Source organism: Nyctibius grandis, chromosome 7, assembly GCF_013368605.1.
Source record: "Nyctibius grandis isolate bNycGra1 chromosome 7, bNycGra1.pri, whole genome shotgun sequence".
NCBI classification, from domain to species: Eukaryota; Metazoa; Chordata; class Aves; order Nyctibiiformes; family Nyctibiidae; genus Nyctibius; species Nyctibius grandis.
The window spans coordinates 19,116,271-19,129,754 of record NC_090664.1 but is presented as its reverse complement, the minus strand read 5'-3'; the positions used below and the strand labels follow the sequence as shown (position 1 = coordinate 19,129,754).

Here is a 13,484-nt window from a genome sequence, read left to right as displayed (position 1 = left end):
GAGTGCACTGTGTCCAAGCTGATCTGCAGGCGCCGTGCCTTCTCTTTGCCTTATGCTACAGAGAGAGATTCTGTGCACATTACTTTGTCAGGACAGATGAGCACAGTTTACAAAAAAAAAAAAAAAACCAGCAAAGAGCACACATCAGCTTTTAAAACCTGACAAATCAAGGACAAAAAAATATTTCTTCTGGGTCATCTAGCAGACTTACATTGCACATACCTTCCTTACTTGGTGACCTAGTATTCCCTCCCGAACACCCAACTTCTAATTTTCCCCACACTGTCTCTTCTTTCACTTCAGATATTAGCTGACAACATCAGAGCAAGTGAAACAGGTATGTGCCTCTGTTTGCAATGCTGGAAATAACCAGACTGCAAATAAAGTGCTTCCAGCTGAGCCCACCTGAGCCCACCGCATCTACAAGCTCCTGCATCTGAGCAGATGTACATCAAAACCAACATCTGTGTAGCAAGAACAGGTTCCCTTCCCTGTCAGTCAGCAGAAAGAAACAGGCTCTGCAGGTGGCAATTCAGAGCACCAGGAACTGGACTCCTTTGTACCCCCAACATCATTGCTTAAAAAAAAAATACACAAGGGAAGGTGCACTCAAAGAAGCCCATTTGGTGACTTGAACAGATAGCTACACCAGTATTGCTATCTCCTCCTTGGGAAATGCTATAGTGGAGAAGTCAGTATCAAATTTACACACAATTCCTTGTCTTTACAATTCGCCTGAAAACCTGCAAAAAAAATAGTTCTGCCAGCATAATAATTTTGAGCCTTAAAGAAGGACAATTTGTCAACAATCCCATTCCTGAATGGCTTCCATACAAGATTGCCATCCCTTAAGGTCACTATGTGTCTTCCTGACCTTTCTCAGAACAGAAGAATCTGTCCCTGGCATGCAGTACTATGGTGAGAACCGTCATATAAATATCCAGTCTAACAAATCAATCTTGGTTTAGTGTTAACAGAGGAAACAGGAGAAGCAGAGAGGGTGTTTTAGTGCTTTGGTTCTTTGCACTGTGTGTCAGACATATCTCCAAGGCCATGTGGCTCTGCAAGCTGATCTGTGTTGACCAACGCTTGGGCCTGGGCAAAGCCTGACTCAACCAAACTGGATGGTGTGGACAGAAAGCATCCTTCACAGAATCACAGAATCACAGAATCACAGAATCTTAGGGATTGGAAGGGACCTCGAAAGATCATCTAGTCCAATCCCCCTGCCGGGGCAGGATTGCCTAGACCATATCACACAGGAACGCGTCCAGGCAGGTTTTGAAGGTCTCTAGAGAAGGAGACTCCACAACCTCTCTGGGCAGCCTGTTCCAGTGTTCAGTCACCCTCACCGTAAAGAAGTTTTTCCTCATATTTAAGTGGAACCTCCTGTGTTCCAGCTTGCACCCATTGCCCCTTGTCCTGTCAAGGGATGTCACTGAGAAGAGCCTGGCTCCATCCTCATGACACTTGCCCTTTACATATTTATAAACATTAATGAGGTCACCCCTCAGTCTCCTCTTCTCTAAGCTAAAGAGACCCAGCTCCCTCAGCCTCTCCTCATAAGGGAGATGTTCCACTCCCTTAATCATCTTTGTGGCTCTGCGCTGGACTCTCTCTAGCAGTTCCCTGTCCTTCTTGAACTGAGGGGCCCAGAACTGGACACAATATTCCAGATGCGGCCTCACCAGGGCAGAGTAGAGGGGGAGGAGAACCTCTCTCGACCTGCTAACCACACCCCTTCTAATACACCCCAGGATGCCATTGGCCTTCTTGGCCACAAGGGCACACTGCTGGCTCATGGTCATCCTGTTGTCCACTAGGACCCCCACGTCCCTTTCCCCAAGTCATTAATGAATATATTGAATAGTACTGGTCCCAGTACCGACCCTTGAGGGACTCCGCTAGACACAGACCTCCAACTGGACTCTGTCCCATTGACCACCACTCTCTGGCTTCTTTCCTTCAGCCAGTTCACAATCCACCTCACTACCTGATCATCCAGACCACACTTCCTCAGTTTAGCTGCGAGGATGCTGTGGGAGACCGTGTCAAACGCTTTACTGAAATCGAGATAGACCACATCCACAGCTTTACCATCATCTATCCACCCGGTTACGTCCTCATAAAAGGCTATCAAGTTGGTTAAGCATGACTTCCCCTTGGTGAAGCCATGCTGAGTGCCCCTAATGATCCCCCTATCCTTGATGTGCCTAGAGACAGCACCAAGGACAAGTTGTTCCATCACCTTTCCGGGGATGGAGGTGAGGCTGACCGGTCTATAGTTACCCGGGTCCTCCTTCTTGCCCTTTTTGAAGACTGGAGTGACATTCGCTTTCCTCCAGTCCTCAGGCACCTCTCCCGTTGCCCACGACTTAGTAAAGATGATGGAGAGTGGCCTAGCAATGACTTCTGCCAGCTCCCTCAGCACCCGCGGGTGCATCCCATCAGGGCCCATGGATTTATGGACGTCCAGATCGCTTAATTGGTCCCTGACCCAGCCCTCATCTACCAAGACAGATTCCTCCTCTATCCTGACTTCTTCTGGGGCCTCAGGGGTCCGGGGCTCCTCAGGACAGCCTCCAGCAGTATAGAGAGAGGCAAAGAAGGCATTCAGTAACTCCGCCTTCTTTTTATCCTCTGTCTCCAGGGCCCCCACCTCATTCATCAGTGGGCCTACATTGCCTCTAGTGTTGGCTTTACCTGCAATGTATTTGAAGAAGCCCTTTCTGTTGTCCTTGACCTCTCTTGCAAGGTTTAATTCCAAGGAGGCCTTAGCTTTCCTAGTTGCCTCCCTACATCCTCTGACAACAGACTTATATTCCTCCCAAGTGGCCAGCCCCTCCTTCCATGATCTGTACACCCTCTTCTTCCACTTGAGTTTGCCCAGCAGTTCCCTGTTTAACCATGCAGGTCTCCTGGTACCCTTCCTTGACTTCCTACCTGCTGGGATGCTCTGATCTTGAGCTCGGAAGAAGCAGTCCTTGAATGCTAACCAACTATCTTGGGCCCCCTTACCTTCTAGTACCCTGTCCCATGGGATTTCCCCTAGCAATTGCTTGAAAAGGCCAAAGTTGGCCCTCCTGAAGTCCAGGGTTGTGATTCTGCTAGCTATTCTGTTCCTGCCACATGAGATCCTGAACTCTACCATCTCATGGTCGCTACAACCAAGGCTGCCCTCAACCTTCACCTCTTCAACCAGACCCTCCTTGTTAGTAAGGATAAGATCCAGCAGCACTCCTCTCCTAGTTGGCTCATCCACCATTTGCATCAGAAAGTTATCATCAATGCACTGGAGGAACCTCCTGGACTGAGGATGGCTGGCTGAGTAGGCCTCCCAGCAAATATCAGGGTAGTTGAAATCCCCCACAACAACCAGGCCCTGTAATTGCGAGACTGCTCTCAGCTGCCTGTAGAAGGCCTCATCACCCTCCTCATCCTGATCCGGTGGCCTGTAATAGACACCCACAACAGTATCACCCCTGCCAGCCTGCCCCTTAATTCGCACCCACAAACTCTCAACTCGCTCCTGATCTGCCTCTGGACAGAACTCAATACATTCTAGCTGCTCACTCACATAAAGAGCAACTCCACCACCTCTCCTTAGTGGCCTGTCTTTCCTGAACAGGACATAGCCATCCATGACCACATTCCAGGTGTGCCTGGCAGCAAGGGCAGAGCCTGAACACTGGATGCACACTTAGTGCATGTGCTAGAAACCAGGAGTAATATGGGACTGAGGTTCGGATGTACAGACCAGTGGTTTTCATTGCCACAGACCACATACCAGCCCAATCCATTACAGCATACCATTCTTAGTGTACAGGTGGCTACTGCCAGCGCACACAAGCAGTGGTTTTGCTAGCAAAAGTAGTGTAGCTCTTTGCACTGGTGAGTCAGGGAGAAAATTCATGGACAGGCAATGGGACCTTCCTTGCTGGATGCTGTCTCTGCCTCTCTGTCACTGCCAGAGCTGAGGTGGGGGGGGCTGGTTTTTGTAGCATCCACAGCAATCCTTCCCTCATTCAGAGCCCCAGAAATCCAGTGTTTTCCAACAAAACTGCCTTTGCTTATCTCAGGAACCTGTTTTTGTGAGGGGCAGACGATAGCACCTGGGCAGGCTGAAATGTGTTGAATTTTGGATATACCCCATTTGCCACTGCAGCCTACCAAGCTGCCGGTAAACTGAGCCTCCCAGCTCCCTAAGTCAGCCTCAGGACTGGGGATCTACAAAGTGTAGGGCCCCATGGAGTTACGTCCCACGCTGTCTGAGACATGGACCTTGTGCCAACTCTCTAGACATCAGGTGGGGCTGGGACCATAGCTCTGTGCTGCTTAGGATTCAAAGTGGGGGTTTGATGTCTGGTCAAATTATATTCAACAACTTCATTACCAAGCCAGGAAAAATACAACTTTGCCCATGCTGCCTGGTTAGGGAGCTGAATGCTGCAGGTAAGGCTCCAGCCCTAAAGCTGAGGCTTTAACTCCTGCGCAGCCTGTGCATGCATGTGAGGTTTTCAGGGCTTCTGTCTGCTGCCGGTGTGACAAAGTGCACGGTACCAAGAGCACAGACCGCACAGGTATATGCCAACAGCCACACAGATGCCAGGAGTCACAGGAACAGGAAACACCATGGTCCTACTTGTTTGCCTCGTTTTCCAGGTCTTCCTATAGGTCCTCTGTGTCCTGGTACTCCGGATTGTCCCTTCGGGCCCATCTCTCCCTTGGTGGGTGTGGAGGGAAGAAAGCAGGATGTAAGTAGACAAATGCACGCTACCTTCATTATACCTGCCTTATAGAAGAGAGCAAGTGGATGGTGCTCTAATTCATGATTCCTCCACATACTGCTGGCCCCATTTGTTTCTTAGAACATCAAAATTGCAATAAAATATTTTAAAACAAGCACGAAGTGAAAAATATCTCTGACAACCCAAATTTCCCTGAAAAATCCTTTCCTAAAGAGGAAGCCAAATGGAGAGATTAGAAACGTGCTCAGAGACTCGGGGAGGTCAAGGCTAGCAAAACTCTGACCCTTTTGGCAATATTTTGCTTTGCAGTTAAGATGCACGTGTAATAAAATCACTCAGGGAAAGGAAGGTGAATTCACTCATCTTCCAGTCTCCTTAGAAGCAATCATTACTTCCTTATCCTAATTTCAAAGATAAGATGTGATTATGTCATAAAATTATCCTCATTTAGGATTTCTATCCATAAAACATCTGATTTGTGATTATTTTTTAAGCACAGAATAACAATTATATCAAAACAGGTCAGGATTACCACTGCTATTTATAGCAGTGACATTTTGATTCAGAGTATTAAGAAGGAAATATTTATTACCTTCAAGTAAATAACACCCAAACAATTAGGCCAGTTATGAATCTATAGTCAAGATTTTGAACATGTTAAACAGGCGGAAGATTACGACTAAAACAATGTTCTGGAAAAAAAAGAGAAACAAGAACAAACAGCTACATCTCAGAGTTTTCTCCTAAGATAAAAAGCCTAAAGAATTTGATCAAGTCCAAGAAGTGTTGGCCATTGAGTCAAGAAAGACCTTCAATGCCTTATACTTTCCAGGATGTCCCTGAAGCCATTCATAGACCCTATGCCAGCACTTAACACAACTCCCCAGTACATCACACTCACTTACTTTTTGTCCCAGCATTCCAGGGAAGCCTGTTTCTCCCTACAAAGTAAAAGGAGAAAAAGCATCAAAAACCACGGAGTGATCTTTGACAAAGCAGCACCTTCCTTGGAAGGAAGAAAATCAAGTGCTATGTATTGATATAGGTTAAAAAACCCACACTGTGATTCAGCACTGCAGGTGATGCAGTGAGAATTATAAGCAAAATTTTACTGTAAAGCCCCTTGCATGCTAACACTACTCCTCTGTCTGATCCTCTGCTCCCTGCTTCCTCTCCTCCTGCAAAAACATCCCGGTTGTGCTTTGTCTACAGGCAACCCTGCTACCTGGACAACTCCCAAAGCCTGCATTTGGGAATGGCATTTCTCCATTTACATCAAAAGCAGTTTACTTTTCCTTTCTTAGTGAAAAGAATCTCTAAGTCAAGAATCTCACTTTTTTTTCTTTTTTTTTTTTTTCCCTCACAACATTATCATATCACCAGCCAAAAGCATTTTGGCAAGCTGTTGTGCTTCTAGACTGCACAGGCCAGGAGAGACTGAGGTTACCTCCAGGGAAATCCCCCTCTGCCTCATCACCCCACTGTGTGCTAGGGCTGGAGGTCACATGGACATGGAGGCTGCCCCACTGCCCTCCTGTCAGGTAGGACCACTGCTTGCCCTCACCACTCTTGCCCTCCTAGGAAGGTGCCTCCAGGCTCCCTTCCTCCATATGGCTCCTGTTTTTTGCTGTCAATCAGAAGTACATTAGTCCTCATGTGCACATTCAGCTAAAGCTCACAGCCATTTGGAAAAGAAAATTACCTGGTCTCCTTTGACTCCTTTGTCACCCCTGTCACCTCTGGATCCCTGGAGAGAAATAACAGGGTGACAACAGCTTAATTACTACCATTTCACAAGGAAGCAAAAAATCTCTCTCCTCACGAGGTGTTATTTAGAGCTACACAGAATACAGGAATATCTCCAGAGCAAGGTATATGGTAGATAACCTAAAATGTTTCCTTATTACTTTCATTGATATTATAACAGAACTAAGAGTCAGGCTTGTAGGAAAAGGGACTCATTCTCCCCAGGCAACTACTTTAAATATGTGCCTTCCTGGACGTAATACTTCCAAACTGGATTTTTTTTCCCCAGTTGGCTTCATCCAAGTTCAGGTCCCACTGTATGGTCTTACAGTAAAAACTGTCTCTGTGCCAAAGTATATATAACCTAAATAACCCAGACCAACAATTAAGGATTATTATACCCATTCTACAGATGGGGAAACTGTAGTGAAGTGCACTGTAGTAACTTGTTCATAAGAAGACAGGGTGTAAAACTCAATTCTTTAGCATACAAGCCTAAGCCACAAGACAGTGCCCCTTCTTGGTGCTTGTTTTTATTTCTCAGTGGGACCTTTAGATTTCACTCCATCAAAATTCAGTCTCATTTCTACAGTAATTTTTTTTTACATAACTGTTTCTAATTGTTAAATTACACATTATTCTATTGTCACACTGACCTTTTCTCCTCTAGTTCCAGGAAAACCCTAAAGGGAAAGACAGGTATTTTAATGCTTCTCACTTTCAAGATTACCCAAGAAGCAGGACTTTCAAACTTTAAAGTGAAGAAAAAGAATGAAGCACAAATAATTAATTGCATCGACTTGTAAATGCAAATCAGTATTTGTAGCTTCTAAAATTGCACTGAAACAGAACTATGAAATATGAATTAAAGGCAAGACAACTCAGTCCAAAAGCCAATGTGAAAAAGCCAGGTAAAGCCAGCAGGTTTGATATTGCTTTTAAAATTGAAACAAGGGAAATAAAATGTAACTGAAAGTGAATGAAGCCTTAGATGCCACAATTAATAATCTAAAATAATTTTGGCAATAATTGTCCTCTTCTGTTTTCTTTTTTCCCTGTGGAACATCCTTATATTATACTTAAGTAATCTTCTAATGTGAAGATCACTATAAAACTGTTTCTCTTTAAGAAACATACAATAAAGAACAGTGTTCAGTTCTTCTTCCCAGTCCTTTATTTGAATAAACTAATTACATAATTTTTTTCAAGTACCTTAAAATATTGTGTCCTAAATTTGTAAAGGCAGAGGCTATGCTATAGTCAGTGATGTACAAATGCTACAACATACAGCCCTAATTGTGCTTACTTTTCAACTATCAATACGTATGCATCGTTTCAGTAGAGGACCAAAATGGTCTCCACAGTCTTATGAGGTGGGTGGAAAACACTGCAGACACAAGTTAACGATGCAGATACACTTAAGAACTCCAGTTTTCTAGTGGGTTATAATTATATATGTTTTGCTTTTAAAATAAATTTTTGCATTACAGTAATTTACACCAAAGCACTTTTATGAAAAGCCAAAAACACAGCCAAGCCCAACCAGACAACATAAATTTGCTTGAAGAAGAACGTATCTTTTTAGCTGTGTTAGAAAAGATGCATCTTGATAAATACTTTCTAGCAAATTCATGAGGGAAGCAGCTGTCAGCAGAGCATTAGAAACCAGTGTCTGAAAATGCAGCGTTTGGTTAACAAACCTTGGAGCCCATTGGTCCTCTTGTACCTGGCAATCCCATCACACCCAACTCTCCCTTTTCACCCTAAAGGGGTCAATAAAGAGAGTTATTGATTGTGGCTCTCTGATGAGGTCATATTTGGATGTCCGATAGTTTAGCAGTTCAGGTTTTATGTCAAATAGTTGAGACAAGCCTGACCTTGGTGTAGCTTTGTACTCAGAGGTCTATATTGCAATTGTATTCTGCCTGAGTCCTCCTATGTTATCTTATTCTTCTATTCGCATTTTCTTGGGTGTGTAACTTGTGCTTCAGTTTTGCCAGATGCTATTAAAGGACCTGCAAGCAAATTAGCAGCAGCAGTGCATCCTATTACTGCATGAAGGTGTGTGGTCTCTACCCAGCATTGCTTCCACTGAGTTGCAGAAAAGAAAGGCATTTTGCTGCAAGCCTTTATGGCTTGGGGAGGCATAGCAATTATTTTTATTGTAGTTCTGAGACATCATGTATGTTACAGTGGTTTGGAGCCAGTAAATCATAAAAAGGCTTTACAACAACTTCTCTGGCTGCTGTCGGCTAATTATATCTAGGGTGAAATATGGAGTAGTCCCTGCAGATATGCAGCAGCCCTACCAGCAGAATACACTTGGCTCTCATTCTCTTTTGGCTTTTACTGTCCTAGTAGTGGAGAGGATTTTCACATTGGCTGCTGCCCCGGCAGAAGTTCAGAAAAGACTTGAAGAAACAAAGTAGGAGAAATAAGGATTGGACCAAGGCTGTGTCAAAGAAAAGTAAGTAAGGAGATCCAGCTGAAGAAATAGAATGCACAGAGATGGGAATGAGAAAAAAAATGAAACAGTAGCTTACTGGAGATTTACAGCAAGAAGAGGATGCAGCAAATTACTATAGTGAAGACAAGTATCAGGAGTTTGGGAAGATCAGAGATCAGAAGAAGAAAAAGGAAAGAGACACAACCAATGGAAGTGAGAACAGAGATCTGTTGGCCTCTATTTGACTGGAGCCTTCATTGACAGGCAGGAAACTGAAATTTATAAAGACCAGAAGAAATAGAAGTATGAATCCATCTAAAGAACAGAGGAGACAGGTAACAGAGGAGACAGGTATCAGAGGAGACAATAAAAGCAGAAGAATCGGAATCAAACAGCAAGTAGGACTTGCAAAGTATAGGAAAAGGTATTAATACTGAATGTGAGGGATGCTTCTACGAGCATGATGCAAAAGCATAATAATAGACAAAGAGGAGATAAAATCAAAATTACGAAGACTTCATAAATAAAACTAGAGCTTATGTAGGGAAAAGGCCAAGTGAATGAGTTTTCTGACTGCTGTGCTCTCAGTAATCAGACTGTGAGGGATTGAGGTAGTTGGAACTTCCTTCTGCCCTCACTGCTCCCACTGTGAGAAATCACAGCACACTGCATTTTGGGGGACACCGTTTCTCATCTCACAGTTCAAAGTGAACATTGGCTTCTTTTTTGTACATAGTGTCTTGTTGCTTGCCTACATTCCCACATAGTATAATATAATGTTCCTCATCTAATATAGCTGTGAAGAGCGTGAGGGTCTCCTTCCCAGGTGTGGCTTGAATTCAGAAGTCATCTACTATTATTCTTGCAGTAGCAAGAGCTACTGCATCACATCCTCTGAGGTGGGGGCACCAACCTTCGTGGAGCAAATGAAGAGTCAAAGATTTAGTGGAAAATGCAGCTTCGACTAAACATTGTGTGCAATCCTTTTGCCCGATGCATACTCGATTGAAGAAAAGTTACCTCAAAAGTCCCAGTAGAAATTCCATATACTGTGGCTCCTGTGAAGAGCTGTGTACCTTTTGCATAAGCTAATACTCAGTAATGGACTGTTGTTCTGCTTTTTTGTAATAAATGCAGATGAAGCAACCACTTTGCAGTAGCAAAGCATGTCCTGCAATTTCTTCTGCTGTTGACTATGAAAAATCACAGGAATGAATATTTGTTTGTATGGGAATGAACTTCAAACATATGATCAGCAATCCACATGGTTTGTAATCTCTTTCCTCTGACACCAACCTGGTATTTTCCCTGTGATCACATGGGCACACAGTTACGGTGCCAAGAAGTACGCATTTGGGCAAAGAGATCATCGAAAAGGACAGTCACAAAGATGACGATCAATTTTGAAACATTGATTCATGTGATTGTGAGACACCAGTGGTTATCAATGAGTTTTCATTAGATTGACTTTCAATTTCCCTTTCATGTATTTTAATCAACATAAGAAGTGCTACAGGGGCTAGGTTGAAGGTGCAGTAACCTAACCTAGACTGGGCAGTGTAAGAACTGGGACAAGCACAGAGTGTCCTTGATCTGCTGCAGCTTCCCAGCCCCCAGCAGATAGTGGTTTAGAGATTTCCCGAGACAACTGTTGTGTTCAGATCATGATGTTGAACAGGTGACCCCATATGAATTTTAGTCTTACCTTCGGACCCACAGGTCCAGGCCATCCTACTGGTCCTGGCATCCCAGGGACACCCGGGGAACCTGGTCTACCCTTGAACGGAAAACACCGATTACAACGATTCATGTAACATCTTTCCTACACACAGGCCTCCACTGCAGACAGGAAATATGGAGGAATAAAGTCTTTTCAGGAAAAGAACTGCAAATGCTTCTTTACTTTCTTTTTAATTAAAAAAATACTATATTATATTCATAATACAGTTTGTGTTGATTCTAATGGAGGAAGTGTGGTCTCACAGAAATACCAGGTTATACTGATTCAAATAAGTAGATCAGCTACAGAGTAAATCTAGATGCAGTCAAAATAATCATTCTAAAAACCCAGTATCAATAACATAAATCCTCTTTTCATTTAATAATACATTGTAAATCAAAAAAGACCTGCATGTAATTATATCAGTACGAATCCAATTTACATTAAGAACAGACCCAAATCTTTAACTAAGATATTCCTTTTTTTGTTTTCTATTATTCTTATTCTGAACATTCTCATATTACTAGCTATAATTGCTCTTTATTAGCTACTATATGACTAGCAACAACTACATACATACAGTTATTTATCTATTTTAATTACTGCCTGTAAATCACTCTCTGAGTATCTCCTAAAATGCTGCAGATTAGTGCTATTCCACTGTTTTCTGTCATTTGACAATACGATCTTCGAAATGTCATCATGACGTCTGGGGCTAAGAGTGACCTCCCATGAGCCAGACAGCTTTTAGCAGGAGTTATACTGTTTTATTTCCAACCTGGACAACTTCTCTTTTGGGACCTACTAGTTTTTGTCAGAAGGGTAAGTACTGATGTACTGTGTTTAAGGTTTGCACTCTTGTAAGTTGGTGGGTGACTCTCTCTAAGACATTACTGTTTGGAACACTTGAATTTATAGAAGCAATTTTTTTTTACTGTAGGGCATTTGCAATTTAGATTCAAGAAAAAGACCTCTTTTGTTTATGTGTTTTGTATTTATTTGAATTACTAATTGGTAGTTGATGTTTAAATCCTTTGTATATTATTAGAAGGGTGTTAAAATCCTTGGTATATTATTAGAACGGTACTTCTTTTCCTGGTTAGTGACTACCCCCTGCGTATCTCTGATTTCACCCTGCATTTCTGTCTTCCTTTAAAGTTAATTACATTAAATGGAGGTACTTAGCAACTGAGATAACATATTCAGTTTCATCACATATAGGGGCACATATTTGTGACAATATATCATGGCTCATATGTCACCAAGCATAGGATTGTAGTCAGCATATTGCATTGGTGCCAAAAGTCTGTAAGTGTAATCATTAATATTTATTCTTCCTTCAGGGGTATTTGGCCGAGCCTTGTTTAGACTTTCAAGGAGTAAAAAGTTTGATTTTGCTTTGGGCTTCTTTTTTAATACACCTTTTATGATAGCTCCAATACTATGCTTCCCCTGTCCACAGAGACATAGTTCAGGTAATTTCCCACTCTGTTTTAACAGTCTGGCCAGAGCCGCATGGTCTTACTGAGGGCATTTGTCGAATTCAAACCAGCTGGGACATCTCTCCAAGCCAAAGGGCCCAGCTCTCCAGCCCTGCACCCAGAGCTCCCTATCACCCATCCTGGGTACCAGGGGAAGCAGCATACACCTGTTAAACTTCAACATTAGCTATTTTTTATTTATCTATTGTCTGCACCCCACTCTGACAGCAGCTATGTGTCAAGTATTAGATGGGTGTCTGAGACAGCATCTTTGTTCATACCTTTCTTCCTGGCCTGCCAATCTCCCCCTGCCAGAGAAAGGAATATATTAGTCTTATAGGCACCACACGAAGCATAGTGGCTCATTAGTTAATGCATTTATTAAAAGAAAAAAAAAAGGAATATCTTTGTATTCACGACTTTGCTTCCAGAGGTAAAACGAGAAGAATTATTTAGCGACGCTCCTAGGTCTTTCCTGTGTTTTCAGCCCTAAATCTACAGTCACCCCCTTGTACAGCAAAGCATGTAATTATGTGCCCAGCTTCAGGTATAAGTCTCCTTAAGCATCATCATGGAGCAAATGCTTTGCAGACCTGAAGCCGTAATTTAACATACAGACCACTTTTCATATCTGAGCTGACCCATACACATAACACTGCATGGGAGAGCTCTGCATCTCACATCCTCCCAGAGGGACAAGGTGGTCAAAGGCTGTTGGATCAGTAAGATCACAGACTTGTGCACCCGAGCTGCTTTCTTAATACATACCATAGACATAGGTAGCTATCATGAGAATCCATACAAAATATTTTAAGATTGAAAAGGAACACTGAAAGATGATTTAAATTGTAGCTGCAAACAAATTCACAGCTTTACATTCAAATTAAAGCAAATCCCCACATCCAAAAGCCCACTATTGATTAAACAGACAAGGAAAAAAGTGAACACAAGCCTCCTCCCCATTTCTTTCCTTGCCCCCACAAAAATACACCAAACTCAATAACACAAACACTTACTTTCTCCCCTTTTGGTCCCATTATACCAGGGATTCCGTGTGGACCCTAGGGAGAAAAGTGAGTGCATTAGTAAGAAGGCACTGGTGGTTGCCTTCCTTCAACCCATGGCCCTATAGGTGTCTCCTGGGAATAGTGTGAACCCCCAGGGTTGGGGTGTTGGATGTGGTGTTTGAACGTGGCCTCTAAATGCCAGGTCTGTGCCACTGCTGAACGGCAGGCTGGAGAGTTGGACTGACATGAGAAGTTCAGGGTCAATTTCTAGATGCAGAAAACTAGCAAGAAAAAAGGCCTGGGGCAAAGGAAAGATGAGAAGTTAATGGAGTCCTG

The 13,484-nt window shown here is 43.1% G+C and overlaps 1 protein-coding gene across 1 annotated transcript in view; it reads right to left on the bottom strand.

Moving 5' to 3' along the window:
* COLQ (collagen like tail subunit of asymmetric acetylcholinesterase) overlaps positions 1–13,484 on the bottom strand; it is a 43,229-nt gene that overhangs the window by 13,797 nt on the left and 15,948 nt on the right. Inside the window, exons 4-11 of the mRNA XM_068405189.1 lie at positions 13,158–13,202; positions 12,423–12,449; positions 10,646–10,717; positions 8,195–8,257; positions 7,151–7,177; positions 6,451–6,495; positions 5,654–5,689; positions 4,643–4,723 (exon numbers count right to left, since the gene is read on the bottom strand). Of these exons, the coding sequence (XP_068261290.1) occupies positions 4,643–4,723; positions 5,654–5,689; positions 6,451–6,495; positions 7,151–7,177; positions 8,195–8,257; positions 10,646–10,717; positions 12,423–12,449; positions 13,158–13,202 (396 nt within the window). The remainder of the gene's footprint in view (positions 1–4,642; positions 4,724–5,653; positions 5,690–6,450; positions 6,496–7,150; positions 7,178–8,194; positions 8,258–10,645; positions 10,718–12,422; positions 12,450–13,157; positions 13,203–13,484) is intronic.